General features: G+C 44.1%; 1 protein-coding gene across 1 annotated transcript in view; it reads right to left on the reverse strand.

Annotated features, from left to right (window-relative positions):
- Positions 1-10286: 10286 nt before the first annotated feature.
- gfra2b (GDNF family receptor alpha 2b) overlaps positions 10287-20044 on the reverse strand; it is a 131399-nt gene continuing 121641 nt past the window's right edge. The window contains exons 9-10 of the mRNA XM_084934491.1: positions 17250-17297; positions 10287-14895 (exon numbers count right to left, since the gene is read on the reverse strand). Coding sequence (XP_084790617.1) covers positions 14752-14895; positions 17250-17297 — 192 coding nt within the window. The 3' untranslated portion in view covers positions 10287-14751. The remainder of the gene's footprint in view (positions 14896-17249; positions 17298-20044) is intronic.

The following is a 20044-nucleotide window of genomic DNA, read 5'->3' on the forward strand; positions in this document are numbered from 1 at the left end:
AGGCGGACGCACTTTTTCTCCTCTCCTCTCCCTTATCTTCCCTGCTTAGTTCTTATGTCCTTGTCTAGTCTCGTGTTTTTTTGTATTACTTTCCCTGGAACACTCTCTCACAGTCTGTTTCTAAAACATAAAGAGAATTATGGATTTGATCAACTGGTCTCTGAATGCTATTGACACCCTTTTCTCAACGAGAAGTCTGGGCTCGGGAGAGCCCGAGTGCCCTGGAGGGACTTTCCCTGCCGGATACACGATGGACGGGTGGCAGAAATGGAGGGTCGTGTGCCTGGCGGGACTGTCAATTGAGGACGCTGAAGATATCTACCTATTCGGAACCATGATAACAGGGTTCTTGCTGATTGGAGCTGGCTTGGCCCTGGCTCATCGGAGAATTAAGAAAGCGGAACCGGCTGTTCAAACCCCCCCCCCAAGGCTGCCCGCTGGGATTGAAACGATGGGACGAGGCGCAACTTCTCAGAATGGGCTCATTGGGAGCAGCATGGTTAAGACCTTGGAGACGCTTACGGCTGCAGTGAATACTCAGAATAACACCTCTGAGCGTATATTGGGTTACATCAAGGAGAGGCCTGCTCAGAACAACACCTTTGAGCAAAAGTTGGATTACATCGTGGAACAGCTGACTGCAGTCATGAGTTCTCAGAATCGACTCTCTGAGCAAAAGAATGAAAACACCAGCAAGTTTGATACCATCATGGGCAACCTCGCGGTTCTCCAACGGGAGTTTGAGAGACCAGTGTCGGAGTATTAAAGAACAGCTTTGAAATTCTCATGAGTTGTTGCAAAAGACAAATTACCATCATAATCCGGCTACCCCTTCAGCGCCAGCTGTGGGCTCAAGGCTGGAGCTGAACAAAAACTCCCTGATAACGACTGTGTTGAGTCTGTTCCTTCCCATTCCATGCAAGGCCACCTGGGTTGGCTGGAAGACTGTTTACTTAGCCTGGCAGGGCGAAGGACACTGTCTCAGCTGAACTATGGACACGCACACACATACATATACTGATACTGATAAGCACTCACTGACGCATCACCCTCCCTACCCCGGATCCAACGCCACCTCCAACCCTCTGATGTGGACATCAGGTCAGCTGGAGGTGCAGTCGAAGATTGCAGCGGTCCCAGATCAGATGTACACACTGGAACACTTTCCCATGTTGCTTGTCTGTGTTTATTGTGCTATGGTGTGTTGATATCTGTGCATTCCTGTATTATCCTTTTGTGTTACACATTTCGATGTTTTCCTCGCTACCTAGCCTGACCTGTCTCTCCAATGTGATGTTTGTGTATTGTATGTACGGTCGGCAAGGTCTGTCATCTCGGTTGTGGGCAAAAGACCTGCAACTGGCAAAAAAAGGCTATCTCATCTCATCTCTCATCTCATTTACAGTTAAAGCAGTTTTTATCTGATAAAATTTCAAGTTAGAACTGGGCACAGTACCATTACTACAGCTGTGATAGTTGGCCCTGGACAGGAAACAGCATTGCACTGCTTTACGTGTGTATTAACATAGGAATTTTATATTGAAATGAATTGAAACAGCTGTCAAAGGCATTTTACTCAGTGGATCATTTGTTTAAAAAAAGTATTTATGCTGATTTTTGTGTTAAATGGTTTTGAAATTATCTGGTAAATCAAAATCAGTGTGTTCATGCAGAGGAATATAAATCTGCAGCGTTTCTATTTTACTTTCTATTTTTCTGAGTGATTTCAGTAAAAATCACTTTATGCTGATGATACTGTCATATACACACATGCTCGAACTTGACACTGCATTTCACTTATTGCTAACTGCTTTCCTGTGTTTAAAGTTTTTTTTTTATTATTATTATTGTTGTTGTTGTTGTTGTTGTGATGATGATGATGATTATTATTATTGACAGTCACACCTCATTTTTCCATGATGATCCCCTGGATCATCTTTCTTTGACCAGAACTGACAAAAAGGATCCAGGGGTCAGGGGTCAAGGGTCAGGATTTCTTTACTACTCAGACTGTTTTTGCAACCACAGCTGTCGCCCCCTGCTGGTCACTAAACAGACTGCAGGTTTCATGCTGGGGCTTCCCTTTTCCTTGCCGACCTACACGCGCCCATGTAAATCATCGAAGCCCCCTACGTGCTGTTGTGTTTTTCAGGATTCTTCCTCTTTGAGCTTTTCGGTGCTTAACTAGACCTGCAGCTTTGAGAGAGCCTGTATCGAGGCATCATTCATCCAGTGTTGTCTCACAGCTGTTATAACTCAGCTCCATAAGTTCAGCTGAAATGTGTTTTGGTTTGGCCTTTTCTGCACCTCCCGGTGCCACTAAAACATATAATAAAGAAGGACGAGTGGAGCTGTAGGTGCACGTTAGAAACTCTGTTTTCTGGACTTTAATTTCCAAAATGAGCTTCATGTTTTATTCAGTGAGACTTGAAACCAGCAACTGAACCATAAACTCATCAGGAAGGTGAGCAGTGGGCTCATTTCTCACACTTGGATCCAATCAGACTTTGAAATGCAGGTTTGTCTCTGTGCTGCTTTCATCTGTTTTATTGGATTGCGCCTCTTTGTAGTCATCTGAGATTCATCTTAATTGTCTTTGAGTCTCTTTTCAGCCTTTGCATCGCTTTCTGTTTATTTTCCTTCTGATTTGTGGGTTTGCATCTCTGTGGTCCTGCAGCTCTTTCTGGCTTCAGTCAATCTACAGGAAGTATTTGCAGTCGGAGGCTCTGGGCTTCACGTCAGTGTGTGCCATGTTTTCAGCATCGAGCTTCTTCCTAAATCACCAAACCTCATCACCTCTCTGATTGTCATCGTTCAGTGTGAGAAGGCACTGCCTCAGAGCCTGTTGTGGAGTTTCTCTCCTTTCGGGTCGACGGCTGATAGAAACATGCCTGACAGCAGGCGTGATGTAAATAATTACAGGGTGTCGGAGGGGAGTGGGTATGTATGGGTAGTTAGAGCCATGTTAATGCATTCATGTTTGCTTTCTGTGTTCTCTCGACTCTCAAACGAGTTAATCACCAACCCCAAACTCTAAATCCTTAACGCAGACTTTATTCTGCTCATCTCTGTTTTTAACTCTGGACTCTCCTCACACAGCTTCTTATGATTCACAGCCGAAACACGCAACTTTCTTCTGACTGGCTGCCCTTCCTGATCAAGAGTAGGTGGGGCCAGTGTGTTATATCCCTCTCTGTGATGTCACATTGAGGTAACAGTAGAAAAAACTGTGTGAAGCCAAGTGGAGGATTTTCACGGAGAAACACAAAGTAAGTAAAGGGCTGCATGTGTCTGAATCCAAATTAGTGTTTAGGAGGAAAATGTTACTGAAAAATCATAGAAATGTTCTCAGTGTTTAAATGAACTCACATTTTGCCAGCTGTATGATGTCACACTATGTTTTTAAACACTTAATATCTGAAATTTTATATTTTTAGACTTTGGTGATGATGTGACAAATGACAACAAGGCTTAAAATCCTCTGCAGATCATCTCTCCCCCGCCTCCTGCTCTAGCACTCATCCTGTCCCAGCGGGGCTTAAATTGTGATGTAAATGAAGCAGGAGCTGAACACGTGGCATCTGATTTATCATATTTAATGTTTCAGAGGTTTCATTTATTACGGTTATTTTTAGGCTTTGCTCCCACATCACATTTCACAGCGCCGAGTTCTTCGCGGGAAATGCGACCCTCACACAGCTACGTCGGTATTTCTCAGACAAATAACGACAACCTTCCTGCAGCCACACGTCACCGTCGGAGTGATGAGCGGCCTGATGACGAGTGTGTGCATCACAGCGGCCGCGATGATTGTTGCTGACATCTACGAGTTATCTCTCACTCTGAAGCACGATTTCCTTTTTCTGACCCTTGCTCAGGTCATCAATCCCTCTGATGTTTGTGTTCCTGTATGTGTGTCTGTGTGTGTCCCTGTGTGTGTGTGTGTTCTGATGGTACTGCAGTATTTAGGAATTCTTCCACCTCCTATTGCTCCTTCCTGTCTAGTTGCTATTTCCAACCGTTTAATCCCCTCTGCCTCCTCTCACTTCCTCCTTTCCAATTTCACTGTGTCAACAGCAGCTTGTGGTTGCCGTGTGTGGTTGCTGTGCACGAGCAGCCACTGGATGCTCTTAAAGGTAAAACACGTGGTGAGTTGTTGTAAATGTTAAGTTTAGAGTTTGTTTGGTGGGTGTGACCTGAAACATCACCTGATTTGCCACACTGCCAGCGTCAGTCACTGTGGGTCAGCTATGTCCATGTGATGCCCACCAGTGGAATGAAAAGTTTCAAAACAGTAAAGTGAACATAAGCCAACATGTTACTGCTCTGAAGGTCACCTGCTCCAGGTCCACTTCATCTGCATAGTGGAAATCTCACAAAAACATGTCAGACCTGTGAGACTCAGAGGTGTGCGATTTGGAGGTATCGTCTGATAAAGTCTGATGTACAGCTGTACCTGTGAACCACAGCTCCTTCGCCTACCCCTGATTGGATAGCTTCCAAACTCACCCTGCCTTTTTTACACTGCTTTTCTGTCCTTGTGCGTTTGTTTTTATTTATTTAGTTATTTATTTAGGGAACACAGCTGAACTCTATGATGAAAATGACCCCTGCTGTGCCGGTGACCTGCTGGATGTTCAGTTTAATTTGAACTTTGTTGCTCTTGATTCAGATTTGACTTCTTGTAAGAGCACAAACATCCCAGAGATGGAGACAGCTGCAGAGATATTTCTGCTGAAGCTGGAAAGATGTGGATCCAGCTCAGTGGAGACACAGGTCTCCAGAGACCTCCGTTAGAGCCCTCTGAGACTTCTGTTTCCATTTCAAGAGGTCTCTGAGTTTCAGTACCGACCTCAGAGGTTGGTGGAGGACCTCTGTCTCCACTGGAGACCTCTCAGTGGAGACAGAGGTCCTCACTGTGGTTGCCTGTGTTCACATTTGAAGTTTCTCCTAATTGGCAGTCTTATAGCAGAAGAACTCTAAGGTCAAATTAAGCCTCAGAGGTTCTTCTGCAATTCCATCACGGAATTGCAGAAGAACAAAATCTTCTGTAGGTTTAAACAGTCTCTGGCGAGTCCCAGAGCTCAGCTCCACGATCTGTTTCTTATCTTGCTGTGTTAGCAGAGAAGACTTTCTCTAATTTGAGTTGTGCACAAACCTCCCAGAACTTGTTGGTCTGATAGCCGAGGAGATGCTGGATGAAAGAACGAATCTTCTTTTTAAGAGCCTGAAAACGATTCAGCAGACCTGCAGCTCCTATATGTTTGTGTCTGTGCCGTCCAATAGGATATCTTCATCTCCTTCCTTCATTTGCATTCAAGTTTTTGATTGGCCGTCTGATTTGCACATCACACCGAGAAGAACAGAAGATGCTGCAGACAGATTGACAAGCTGAACCGCTGGGCTCAGACTTAATGAGGCAGGAGCGAGAAAGCCGGCCCTTTAAATATGCTCACACACATGTTGCTATAGTGACAGCAAAAACAGTGTGTTTACTCCCAGATATTTCAGACATACCAAACCTCACACACAGACACACACTTGCACTCGCACACACACACTCGCACACACACACACTCGCGCATACACACACGCACTCGCGCACACACACACACACCCTTGTACAGACACAGGCACACATTACTGTACATGTCGTCTGAGTCTCTGGATCTGAAGCAGCTCTGATTTTTATTACAGGTCAGACACTTTCTCTCAGCGTCAGTGACAGATTTCAGTTTTTGTTTCACTGTTTTAACAAAGAAAAAATAAAAATATGTAATATGCTATAACTTATCTGGGCTCACAGTCTCTGAGGTGCACACACTTGCATAAAAGATGGATGTCGCCTGCTGGTCAGTCAGGTCTCCAGCTTAGTGTTACGCTTTGTGATACAGCCCTTATGTGCCTGTATTAAAGTGGAATTTAATGTATTTTATTTGAAATTCCAAATAATGATGCTGTAACTGAATGGAAGACATTTGTTAGTAACTTTATGTAGTGCATGAGTAATTTCTGTGTAGTTTCTTGGTAATTTTGTGGAAAAACAAACAATATTTCTTCATCTTACATTTAAATATGTTGTACTTTTTGGGGCTGAATTATGGAGCGGCTTCACCTTCAAGCTGTTGGACAGGGATGGAGTCACAAATGAAACTGTATAAAAAAACTGGCTTGATTATGAACATAAAACCTCTTGAAATTAGGCAAAGTTCAGACGCTCCATAATACAGCCTGGCTGAGCCCCAGAAAGTACCGCGTTGCTGTAAATGTTCCAGATGTGATGTGAAACCTGGTGGGAACTGCACACTCAGCCACAGTTCCCATGTGTTTACCTGGTTCTTTCAGGGAGTCCACCTTTAACAGGAGGTGTAGTGCATTACAGGTCCGAGGTAATGCTGTGAGGGGGGGTTTGCATTACTGTGGCACATTTCATTACAATATAAAGCATTGGAGGGGACTGTTGTTGTGATATAAAAATAAAACTGTGAGGCAGCCAGTGGTGGACCAATCACAGTGTCTGATTATGAACAGAGCTGGGTCACATGGATCTGACCTCATTTTTATGTGAACACGGCTCTCGGCTCTGCTTCTGATTTGAACCTGGATCCCTCATCGTTCAGGCCCAGTCTGTTGAGTTCACTGCTATACAAAAGCGTGGTAAGATCCACCACAGGCACCCCACCAGCACCTCAACTTATTAATGAAAGCAGGTCTAATGAACATTGTAATCAGCCCTCATGCATAATTTGTATGCAAATGTAAACCTGAGAACATGGCTTCCTGTCCGTGGTGGAAGCTGCAGCCCCCGACGCCATATCAAAGTTTCACGTTCAGCGTGTAACAATGTGGACAAATATTTGATTATTTCTGATATAATTAGAGGCTTTCTCAGGCTGACTGGGCACCGCTTTTCTTCTGTCTTGAAAGTGCACAATAGTATCATAAGGACCTTTGCTCGTTTATGAGCACGAGTCTAATTAAAATTGTAATCAGCCTTCAGAATCACGCATAATTTCCCAGTAAATGTGGGATGTAAACCTGAGAACATGACTTCCTGTCCTCAGTGGCACCTCCTGAATATTAGCATGATATTAAAGTTTCACACTCAGCTTGTTACCTTGTGAAAATTATTTTATTATTAATGTGATTATATATTTTTCTCAGGATATTGTTCTGCTTCCTTTCCTGTTCTTCTGCCTCAGATTGTTTAGTTTTGCTTTGAGCCTTTCAGACTTGGACTCAGGTTTGTCTCAGTTAATGAGGGGAAGAGGGAAGCTGTCCTTCCAGTCTCTTCACTTATCGCAGGACTACAAAGCCATACACAAATCCTTTATCCTGGTTCTTCCTGGAAGATCCTTTTATACTAAATGAGATTTATAGTATCTCCAGAAAGATCTGTTCCTGCGTCAGAATGCCATCCAGGTAGTCATCCATGGAAAGCTACTGAAGGACCCCAGCTCCTGGAGGAGGAACACACCATCTTATTTGTCTGTTTCATAGATGGTGGCGTCCACACAGTTACCATAGAAACAGGAGCACATAAAACCTTCGCATCAGCTTCATAGATCACAGATCCTGAGAGAAGTCCACAAACAAACACACACACATGATTGGATGTGTGAAGGCTGAAGGCGGGTTGTCGGGCTGAGAGGCACACTGTGTGTCTCAGGAAGCTCCACTGTTTTCACACTGATTTAAATGTGTTTATTCTGGGTGGAGGTGGGCTGTTTGTGGGTGTGTCGGCTCTCCTTAAGTTCAACCCGGACTTCTTCTCCCTGAGCTTACCTGACCTTGTCTGGTGGCTGATGATGGCTGCTCCATCAGGAGGTGGAGCGGTAACACTGTCGCTTGGAGCTCAGCTGACATTAATCGTTAGAGTGAATGTCCACACGGTTAAACTCCTACCTCACCCGCCACCAACCTGCTGCAGCAGGGTGGAGCAGCGAGGACGCTGCGCAGCAGCTACAGATGATTGATCTGCAGCTCTTTGGATTCAGGATGAAATATTTCAGTCATTTAGTGTAAAAGACTGAAGAGATCCTGCTGTCCTAGCGTGAGGGTTTGAGGCTTTTAATGAAAAGCACAGCCTGACGTAAACCTGGAGGATCTCTGAGTAACTTCGTCTCACCTTGTTGTGTGTAATTGCTTTAATCAGCCAAAACCAGCAACACACACATACAGACACACACATACACACAGAGCATGTTCTGGTTGTCACGTATGACTTGATACCCACTGTCACCGGTTTCGATCCCGGCTAGTCCACAGAGTGTTTCACAGCTCCATGCTTAGTTTGACTTTGTTCCTAACTAGATCCACCTGAGACGGACCTGAACGCTCTGCAGTGGAAACACAAACTCTGAGTGTCTGCTTCATCTAACAGAGCCAGATATTTTTCTGGTTAGGTATGGCTGAAGGAGGCAGTAAAGCACAGCCAGTGATGAGAGGATAATGAGAGGGAAAGACAAAGTGATGAGGAAAGGGCCGGCAGATGGATCTCAGGAATGAAGACATAAAGGAGGCTGAAGCAGACGTGACAGGCGGATTCGGTGTGGAAATGGAGGGAATGGAGATGGATGGAAGGATGATGATTTCACACAACCTGCTATCAGTGTCGTCTGAATCAAAGTGAGAGAATCAGGATTAGCCGGGAGAGAGGAGGAGATGTGACAGAGCTGAGAGTAAGGCAGAGATAAGAGCAGAGAAGCAAAGACACAAACTCTCACGTGCACATCGTTTCTTTTTATTCTCCCGTCTGCTCACTAATCTGTCTCACGGCGTTTCAATCAGCGGATTCCTCACGCTCAGCTAAAAATACGGAACAGCAAGAGTCAGGTCAAAGTTCACATTTAAAAAGCCTCTTGTGAGTACATCGGGGGAAGGGTGCCTCTCACTTTATTCCTGAGAGCTGAACAACGCAGAGAGGTTCAGCTAAACTGGGAAAGGGTTTCTGATGAGCTGCAGCTCCAAATGAGCGAAACACGTTACATAAAGTCTGCATCACCTCCTCAGACTGTGACCTTCAGACGCATCAGCACAGAAACACTTCATTTACCTCCTGCTAACGCTCAAGTTAAACTGACAGTGTCTAATAAAGAGCGTGGTCAGTAAACACTGTGAGCCTGAAGCTCCAAACACTCCGGCTATCACAGTTTCTTCTGCTTGCACATTTTTATGATGTTAGTGAGGGCGGCTATCCTTATATGACTATGTCAGGGACACAGCATCCCCGTGTGAGCACTGACACTTTCAAGCCTTGTCCCTATGAGGGACAGCCAATCAGAATAAGGTTGGTTAAAGGGGGAGGAGCTAAAACAGCTCATTTCAGACAGAGGATGAAATAAGGAGCTGCAGGTTCAGGATCACACACCGGGACTAAAAAGTACAGGAAATTAAAAGAAATAAATAAAATCAAGCTTGATGTCCATCTATAGCTCGTAATCAGGATCATGCAGTAGATGTTAGTGCTAACGTTCGACACTAACATTACAGGTACAAACTGTGAGGCTTTAGTGCAGCTTCACAGCCACAAACACATCAGATCTGCAGAGCTGTGCTCGAGTCAGAGACCTGAAGAGTTTCCAAAGCTTTCGAATGTTGTTAACAGAGCAACACTTTACAAAATGAGCCACCCCATATGGAAAAGATATATAAAAATACTATAAAGTTTGTATCTGTCTTGTGTGAAACTTGTATGAAAAGCATACAAAAGTGGAAACAGATATAAGATCCCTTGAAAAATTATATAAATGAAACTTGTATGTTTTGGATACTTCCTAAAACAATATATGAAAGTGGCCACTTTCATGAGTAAATCATATAAGCCTAATATGATTTACTATATGAAGTAGGCCACATCTGATGCAAGACTTTTATAAGTTTTTTCTATTTCTTTTCCATATGGGACAGAAAGCCTAAATGTGTAGATTAAAGCCATGCTGACTGTTTCTGAAGAGAGAGTGGTTTTTGAATGAGTCAACAGAAGCCTGAAGAGATGTGTTTGGAGCCAACAGCATGGCTTCACTCTGATTTCAGCCTCCAGCCACCATAGTTCCCTCTCGGCTAGTTTGATGCCGAGGAAACCTTCACCAAACTGTAAGACCACACAGAGGGATTTCATCAGGCTAGGGGCAGCACTTTACTGAACACCTGTGTGACGTGTTTGTGGCCTTAACTAAGCACCCACAAAGACAAGTGTAGACTGTGTCAGGTGCTCAGGCAGAGGTCATCATTCAGAGAGGCTTCAGGAGGACGAAGAACTTGAAGAAGAAATGTTTGTGGACAGCTGTTGTTACAGATGTTACTTTTATTTCCAGACACATATTTCATTACACTGCTGAGCGCTGTTAAAGTTTACAAATAGATCAGCAAATTTACAACCTTCCTCACCGTCACCTTTGTCCTCATTTTACTCTTTCCCAACACACGGTTGTACCAGCACAAAGCCCTGTTCAGTCATCTTCAACACCAATGTAAAATCAGACATCCATCCTGAACAAACAGTTCTTTGTTTTCAAATACAATTAGTAATGAATGAATTGTTATGAATCAGATAGCATGGTGTTCCACAGGGATCGATCGTTGGACTTAAATTTAAAAAACTTAAATTTTACACTTGCGTTAGTGATTTGTTTTAATTTTAGTTTTTGCTGACGATACCATCCTATTCCTTGGAGATAACCACATTTATACAGGAGGGAAATTAAGTGCAAATGTGAAAGATAAACTTGCCTGCCAACAAAAACAGAAGTTACTGTAAATATTGCATTGTGACATTTCTGCCATTCATTTCAAATATTTTTCTCCCAAAATTTGAATTCTTCTACCATTAAACAGATAATTTTGTGATTTGTGTGCTGCTGAAATCGAATGTTTTCATGTTGATGTTGCTTGTAAAACAGGGGACCATCAAGCCTGCCAGAGATCATCTTCTGGGGATCATGAAAAGTTACAGTAAAGTTATGGAAATCGATTTTAATATTTTGTTATTTATAAAGTTCTGCACTATCTCGACACTAGAACTTTAATTCTGAAATAAAACCTGAAGCTTCAGCAGCACTAAGGCAGTGGAGGGATGAACTGCCCCTCTGGGTACCATGAATGTTCACACTGCTAATGAAACACTCAGGATCCCGATGTGCAGGGCATCATGAACAGCCAGCGTTACATTAACACTGAGTTTAATGAAAATCACATTTTAATTCACATTTTAAGCGAAAAAAGGTGTCTGGATGATGCCGGTGAGAAACTCCAGGGAAAAATGCTCCTGGAATAAAAGTAGATGAAAAAAGCAACATGATTATGGGACAAGAGGAAGGCCGAGGTGATTAGAAATATATGACTTCATCGTCCAATTTCAGACACAAAAACAAATCAGTCCTAATAATGATACTGCTGAAAGCCCGAGGGGAAATATCACAATGTTTACAACAAATTTAATAGCAATCTCACTGATTTGGACAATTGTGTAATGACCCTTCACGGACACGGTAATACGTTTTCCTGACCGCTAGCAGGGACGACAGTAATAATCACACTAAAGTAAGGACGCACCAGCGCCTCTGGAACTGATCTCAGGTCTTCCAGCCCACGGTTGGCACAAAGTGACGACTACCTCGAGCTTCAACTGGTGACAACCTTGCAGCACAACAGTTCATGTTCCACATCCTGGTAGCTTCTATGAAACATAAAAAATACCCCACAGAGTGGCCAGAGGTACCGTACACACTGAAAACCCCACACACACTCACATATTAAACACGTTAAGGGAAGCAAACGCAGGAGGAAGTGATCCAAATGTTACAAACAGCTGTATGCCATCCACCTGTCAGTCAGAGGCCACGCCCCTAATAATGTAAACTTTAATACAATTTAAACAGGTGAATCATAAAGAGTGATTATGAAGGGGAAATTATCTATAGAGACCAAACAGTTTGTGTATCCGGCTGTACACGTGTTTTTTGGGCTGACTGCAGAAGAATCTGAGCCAGTCTGCTGGAAACAGTGACCCTGCCCTTTAACACGCTAACACTAGTGACAAATCCTTTCCTTGAATTATTGATGTTTTCAGTCACCTAGTTCTCTTGGAACTTTCATTTTCTCAGAAGGGAGTTTTTCTTCCCCACTGTTGCCGAGAGCTTCTGTCTAATTGCAGGGTCTTACAGTATAAACACCCCTGAGGCGACTGCTCTTGGATAGTTGAAGCAGTTTTACATGTTTTTTGTGCTTTTAGGCTAAAAAGAGAAAGCCTAAAACCTACAGCGAAATGAAATCGACCAACTTGTAGGGACAATAGAGGAAACAGCTCCTCGAGGTGAGCTAGTGATAAGTTCAGCTTTTCTCCATTCTAAGTGACTGAAGCCGCTACCAGAGGAAGTGACGACAGCCCGATAGCATCGCCTGCTAACATGGTGCCAAAGAAGTGCACTCGACGTCTGGAAGCTAAACATAGATCCAAAAGAAATGTGGTCTACTTAAAAACACGGTGGCTCTGAAGCAGGTACCACTTCATATGATCGTGTTTGAACCGCTGATGATAAGAAGCAGCATAAGAACACAAACAACTTTTATGCTCTGAACTGAAGAGTCTTTGTCAACAGCCCCAAGAGCTACCAGGACAGAGGATGGTTTCATACAGGTAGGAATATAGTTGAGTCTTTGGTGCATCTTGGAGGCGGTACATTTGAAACCAGAAACTCCGCAGACATAAAGCTGCTGTGAATATGTCAGGTGTCAGCTGCCACCCAGCTGCCTGAGACTCTGCAGCTGTAACGGGTGGTGGGAGTCACTTTTTCTGATAGTGCGAGCATAGCTGGTGATCATCCAGAAACTGTGTGAGGAAGCTCAGTAGCTATAAATCAGAGACTCTGGGAGTAAGCAGGGAGTAAACATTTTCCCTGCCCATTCTGCTCTTAATCACCTATTTTAACAGCCTGCTGCGTGTGTGAAGAAGTACAACTCAAATCTCCAAATCTTCTAATGAGCAAGCGAATGTAGGTCCGACTTTCATCACAAAGGACAGACTTTTTTATCTGTTCTCCTAACCCAAACCAACGGGATCCAAAAACCCGTTGGTTTGGGTTGGAAAAAATGCAGTGAAGGGGCGAGCACTGACGACAAGTCTGGTGGGACACAACCCAACAACTGTGCTTGGCCCCAGACTGCAGTCACTCTCACTGTCATTTCTAACCTGAGTCCGTCTGTGCTGAACAGAGTGGCTCGTCTTTGCGTAGCAGACATGAGTCGATGGGCAGGTCTCTGGTTCTATCCTTATAGAAAAACCAGTTCTGCAGATTTATCGCTGTTGTGCAGAAACGACGTCACTCTTTATTGAGGAATTTCTGTTTCAGGCCGCTGAGGTTCAGGCTGGACTGTGTGATTGAAGACACCAACATGTTTTTTTGCCGTATTATTAGGAACAGCTTGCATTTAATTGCCAACCTGACCTGTTCAGTCACAGAAGGACAGCAGGCTGTATTGCTGTGTTGGTGCTCCAAAGTTGCTCCAAAGTTGGATTTTATTGTGAGCGGTCACAGCATTGTTCCCCGTCTCAGTGCGCTGGTCTTTACAATTTTGATGGGTCTGTGTCCACCACCACTGTCTGCCCTGCTGTAACTACAGCACCAGCAGCACCCATTTAAACTGAGACTGTGTTAAACTGACAGGGGCTTGGTGGTCTAATACCATGATAACAGCTGTAGCTTTGTTAGCAATACACCTACAACCAATCAAGACAAGAGGAGGAAAAATCTAAAACTCCCAAATTTAAGAGTCTGAAATTTAAAATTTGTTTGGTTGAGAGTACACACACATCGCTGTGTGTCCTGCAGCTGAGTCCTGCTTCCTTTGTTTGCTTCCACATGTCTGTACATCCACATTCAGCCACCGACACTCATGCACAAACACACACACACACACACACTCTCACAATTTTACACTTACATTTGTGAAATATACACTCTTTTTTCATATTCCACGTTAAATGAAGTTTTTTACAGAATGTCGACAACAAAATGAAGAGAAAGACCTGCGAAAAGCACACTGGTGTACAGCATGAGTGTTTGTGTCCTTGTGGGGACCCTGTTTGCCCGCTAACGAGGTCTAAGGGGAGGGTTACAGCGTGTGCGTTTGAATGTATGCAGTATAGCTTTCTTGCCACCAGAGAGGTCCAGGGAAGTGATAAATTGAGCTGACAAACACAGAGGAATGATCCGTCCCATCTGTCCAGCTCTGTCGTCTCTCTCACCATCGCGCTTAAGACTTGTTCTCCGTGTGTGTGTGTGTTTGTGTGCGTGTGTGTGCAGTTCCAAGCTTGAGCCAAAGTCCCTGTGTTCCTGAGCCCAGCTGTCTCGGATCCCAGAAAGCTGGAGGCAGTGAGTCTGAGCTGGGCTGCACACAAACTCTGCAGACACGGAGCTTTGGAAACGAAGTCAATGTGATCGAAAATCCCAGGAGTCTCTCTGTGTCTGCCTCTCTCATTCTCACCCTCGCTCAAACACACAACACACCCTCTCACGGTGTGTGTGCACTGTGTGTGTGGTGCAGAGAGCTGGCTAATCCGAACGTCCTCCAGAATAACTTCCCTCCTCCTCTGAAAGGCAGTTGTTGATGTTGGACGTCTGCTGGCTGACATTTAGTGTGTGTGTGTGTGTGTGTGTGTGTGTGTGTGTGTGTGTGTGTGTGTGTGTGTGTGTGTGTGTGTGTGTAAATGTGTGTGTGTGTGGGCATGTACGTGTGTATGCTAGTTCACATTTATGAGACGTGGAACAGGAACGCTGGCAGGATGGACACACACACAGTCACAGGGAGGAGGTGGAGGAGTGGGGCTGATGGCCGGCTGCTGCTTCTGGGCCCTGCAGAGTCTTGAGAGTCTATCGAGCCCTGGGCCAACAGAGCCTGAGCACAGAGGGGGGCAAAGGCACGAGCATTAGTGCACAAGTGTTTGTAACGCCTCATTCTGTGGTGTCCTGAAAATCTTACAAACAATGAAGCTGCTTGTTAGCTGGAAATCAATATACCTGTGAATATATCCATGAAAGTTTGTATAAAGTCCCTCTGACCAGCTCCTGTTCTAATTACAGACAGCCACATTTCATTCTTCAGTACTAATATTATAAATCCATAATTTGTGTGTCACTCGTGACTGCAGATTTCTGAAACAAAGCTTTTCTATCGAGCGGGTTCAGTTGTGGGCAGTGTTAGAACGCCTCATACCTCATATCTGGCTTCAGATAAAGTTTTCTACAATTAAACATTAATTCTTCATCAATATATAATTTCTTACTTTTTCAGATGTGTACCGTTTAATCTTGTCTTGCTATAATAATATAATAATAAATCTACGTACGGCTGTGTTAAAGTCTCTCACCACTGACCGCATGTCAAACTCTCAGATATCCCAAATTGAATTTTGCTATCAATAATTGATTTATTTCTTTTGTAACTGTCAGCTGTAGATGGCGGCGTCACTTAACCAGAGCAAGCAACTCGGAGCGTGAACCTCTGAAAATGCAGCTGAAGAGGAAACATAAAGCGTAAAATCTGTGGTATTGCACATTTGTAACATCGCTGCACTTTTATTCTTTATTTTTATTTTGTTGCAGGAGGAGCAGTATCCTACTGTGGTCGCCGCCCTCAGCACAGATGGTGTGTGGAGGCCGAGCAGGAGAGGTGTCTGCAGGAAGGTAAAGTGAGTCACAGAGCTGAGCTTTTATGGGCTGCTAAATATCTGAGTCTAACTCTCTTGCTTGAGTTTCAGCAGGTAATTCATTTTGTGTCTCTCTGTTTTACAGACAGATCTCCACCGAGGCGCAGCCGCTCCTTTTCTTTGCCACCACACTCTCTGCCGCTTCTTATTCGTAAATATTTCATGTTGGAAGTTCATCTCCATCTTCAGGTTTGGCAATAATATATCAATAAATGTTCTCCATCTGTCATGTGACTCTCCTCTCCAACCCTGGGTGGTAACAGCTGCTGATGAAGATATTAGTGTGGTGATCAAGTATTAATACAGAGCAGCTTATTGGAGGGAGCCTCACTTTGTTTCCTCACACTACACTTTACAGTTCAGCTGTGGATCTTTAACCCGAAAACAGATGGAGGACACTCAGTGAACCGGCCACAGGGAGGCTTACACAGGAAGTCTGGCAGCGAACTCTTAGAAATGAGAGTGGGCGAAAACACTGAAAACTTCTACTGCTCGCTTTTTAATGTGCCAGCTGTGAAACTGAGAGCTGAGTACACACAGCATCCCATCAAAAGACTACAGACACTACACTCATACGGTCAGTCACAGGTAGCCCCGCCCTAAACCCTTACCTGTTTTCTGGTCCTTTCTGAGTAACAGGACCTGAAACTCCAAAATGGACATGGTGCTTAAATGAGGCCTGAAAGCAGAGACTGACACCATAAGCTCATTGGGAAAGAGTTTCCTGAGCTCAAAGCCAGAGGCAGTTTCACCCATCCTTTAACAGTCTTTCCTGAAGATCACATCTCACCTCAGAATGATCTCCTCATAATCTCACTCGACCAAAAAGCCCATGCTGTAATAAAACAACACTTTTCCATTATGTTGACCAATAATAAAAGCTTTCTCTGTGATGTAATAGTGGCCCTCTCAGACACACAATCAGAAAACGTCTAGTAAACAGGTGTCAAACTTCAATTCTTGAGGGCTGGTGAGGTGGCAATTCAGCCATTTGATTCATGTTACAGCAGCTCATGAGTGAAAGCACAAGGTGCAAAAAAAGTACTTTTAGAAGTAAAAATTTCCAAACACTTACATTTACTTACATTTATTTAAAATTACTTGAGAAGGGATAGGGGTTGCCACCTCAGCATACATTCAAGTTCTATTGAGTCTCGCTAATGACCTAATTTTATAAAAGGTTGCAGCAGGGACACATTTAAAAGTTTCAGGACACCGGCCCTTGAGGACTGGAGTTTGACACCCCTGGTTTAGTATAATCAAGAACTTCCATTGTCTGGACTTCCTGTTCCATAAGGGGTGCTCTCAGGTCTGTCCAGAATGAACTTGCTCAGATGATTTTAGTGAAAGGGCTCTAAGCTGTCTGTCTCTGATAAAAATCATCTGTTCATTTTTAATCTCATCGTCTGATCTGGTGATGCACGTCAGCGTCATATAAACAACCTGAACACCACATCAGCTGGTCCAAGTGATGGGGGAGATGGAGACCCCTCCACCCATTACTTCAACCATCGTTTTTAAAGTTTTGATCAGAGCTGCTCACCTCCTCGCACTCGAAGTCATCAGAGGGGATGCACTTCTGTCCTCCATCCTGTAAAACAAGAGCTCACTGTAAGAAAGTATCAGGCTGAGTATTGAATAAGATCCATCCATCCACCCATCCATCCATCCATCCATCCATCCATCCACCCATCCATCCATCCATCCATTGATCCATCCATCCAGATCAGTAATAAAATGTGTGAGTGAACAACATTGTGCTTTCTGATGAGTTTCAATAGAAAAATCAAGCCATGGTGCTGGACTGAGACCTGCAGGAATTTGAAGTGTGATCTCCCTCTGCTGAGAGTCTTCATCTGTAATATTGTGCAGAAGCTTGTCAGAGAAAGCTGAAGGCTTTAGTTGATCTGTAAAAGCTCTCAGATTCTCTCATGGTGCACGCAAAGACCTCCACAATATTTTCAATAAATGATGGCACCATTTTCCACAGAACTGACTGGCCAGTGCATGGGGCTTAATCATGCTGTAACCACTGTGAACCCAGAGTTGAACCTCCCTAAAGTCCAAACCCTGTATCACAGTACAGGCCACAGACTAATAATCATAATGATTTTTGTACTTATACTGAGGTTTTGATGCATATGCTCAATCATCCAGGTAAGTAAATCCCCAAAAGTTGATTCTGTTCATCTGGACGTAGCGTTTTCAGTGGGAGAAACGTTTCGTCACTCATCCAAGTGACTTCTTAAGTCTCAGCTGACTACAGGTTTCCCCAATCTTATAATGATTCACTTGCTTAAATCAAAAGGATTTAGTTCCAAAAAGTACTCAGAGCCAGGTCCATAAATACCTGGACCCCACAGAGGTTTGAAATGCAGCATGCACACTTCAGCTTTAATTCAGAGGTAAAAATTAAAGTCAGTGTTTTCAAAGGCTCTCAGGTTCTCTGCAGATGTCTGTCAAACTGAGTGGAAACAACAGATTCCTCAGAAACAGATCATCAATAATTAAAGCAGATGGTCAAAACCTGAAGTAAAATGTGGTGTTTGCACCACTGCTTCTGTGAGATCGTTAAAGGAAGCAGCTCCTCCACGTTTCAGCCTCCTCGGGTTGTTAAACTGAGCTCCACCTTCATTAAAATGCAGAGTGCTGATGATGACAAGGATGCACGCTTATTTTTCCTCAAACACACACATGCCAGCATTTATCTCCGGCCTCCATCAGCTTCTTTGTCAGTGCTTCATTAGCATATCTCCTCCCGCTGCCTGGGTGGGTGAGCCAATCAGATCTTATCGCTCAGCGAGGAGGAAGAAAATTCTTTTCAGCGTCGGGGAAATCATCGCAAGTGGCCGGATCATTATCGTTTCCCTGAAATATACATGCGCAGAGCCACAAATAGGCATCCATGTGCACGCGCACAGGCTTATTTATCCTGATCATTAAAGCGTGCAGATGATTTGCTATCATATGGACATCTTCCGACGCCGGACGCCTCTGCACGTCTGCTTCCTTTAAAAGAGCTGAAAATGATCGCTGTATTCACGAGCTTTGGGGAAAAGACACCATTCACAAAGCAAATTCAGAACAGTATGCATGAGGTGATATACAGCATCAACAGAGACGCAGCGCACAGCAGTATCACATTCCTGCCGATCCCTTTCTCTCTTTATCTGCCTGTTTTTCAGATGTAACTCCATCTGCACTGCCGGCTGTCCACAGAGCATTCAGACCCACTCCAAACATGCACGCTGACATCGCAGGTCTTTAGAAAGAGGCTTTGAAAGTGCTGACAGGTAGCCGTCTGCAGCTCTCTGCACCTGATGGAGGGCTGCAGGGTGAATTCATACTGTCACACTATGTTAAACGTGCAGTACAGGTGCCGTGAAATTGGATCATCTGACTCAGGGTTGGTCTCCTGTGGTCGCAGAGCGTTTACAGGTGCTCAGAATGCTTCTGCAGGCACTCTGGCATAAAAGGGTTGGTTGAAGAATGGAGACAGGAAAATAAACCATCCATCCATCCATTGTTCTTCAGCCTTCAGCAGATCGCTGCTATGAGGGTGAAAGTGAATTTAGTTACAGGTTACAGGAAGCCAGAGGTCACGTCCCATTTGGACCTCTGTGATTTGAACATTGTTCCACTTTTTTAAAAAAAAAAACCCCAAAAAAAACAGTTTCCTCTCACTTCTGCTCAGTGGTTCTCCTTACTGTCAGCTAGTGGGTTAGGTTTAGGTGGGACTCTGCACCTCATGAAACTTGATGAAAACTTGGGTCTGAGCAGACCATCACTGTGACCTGATGTAGTGTTTTCCAACTGAGGTCCAGTGGTTGTGGGGAAACACTGAACAGAAATTCAGAAAGACAGATTTTTGGTCATGATCTTTGTTTGTGTTATCGTTTTTAAGTTTGGTTTTCTGACTTTAAGAAGAACTCATCCTTCCTGTGATGATCTGCTTTCACCTCGGCTCTTTATCCTTCCAGCCAGTTTCTCAAAGCCACATTTAACACGCCAGAGTTTACTTTCCATCTGTTTGCCTTCTTAACGCTTCCATCTTGGCAGTCTGTGAACTTCAAATGAAAACACTAAGCTCTGAACACACACGTCTTCATAAGGATGATCCACTGCAGCACTCTGCACCCACTCAGACATTACAGCTGAAATGCTGGCCACGATGCGCTGTGCTGTATGTGGACTGGATGCAGACTCATATCTGTGCTACAAGGATGTCTGCAGGCTGGACATAAAGGGAAGCACCATCGACCCTGAGGCCCGGTTGAGTTCAGACGACCATCACAGTGATCAACGCTGCAGCTTTGGACTGAGAGATGGGAAAACAGA

This window comes from Perissodus microlepis, chromosome 7, assembly GCF_051167445.1.
Source record: "Perissodus microlepis isolate ML-2025 ecotype Zambia chromosome 7, ASM5116744v1, whole genome shotgun sequence".
Classification (NCBI taxonomy): Eukaryota; Metazoa; Chordata; class Actinopteri; order Cichliformes; family Cichlidae; genus Perissodus; species Perissodus microlepis.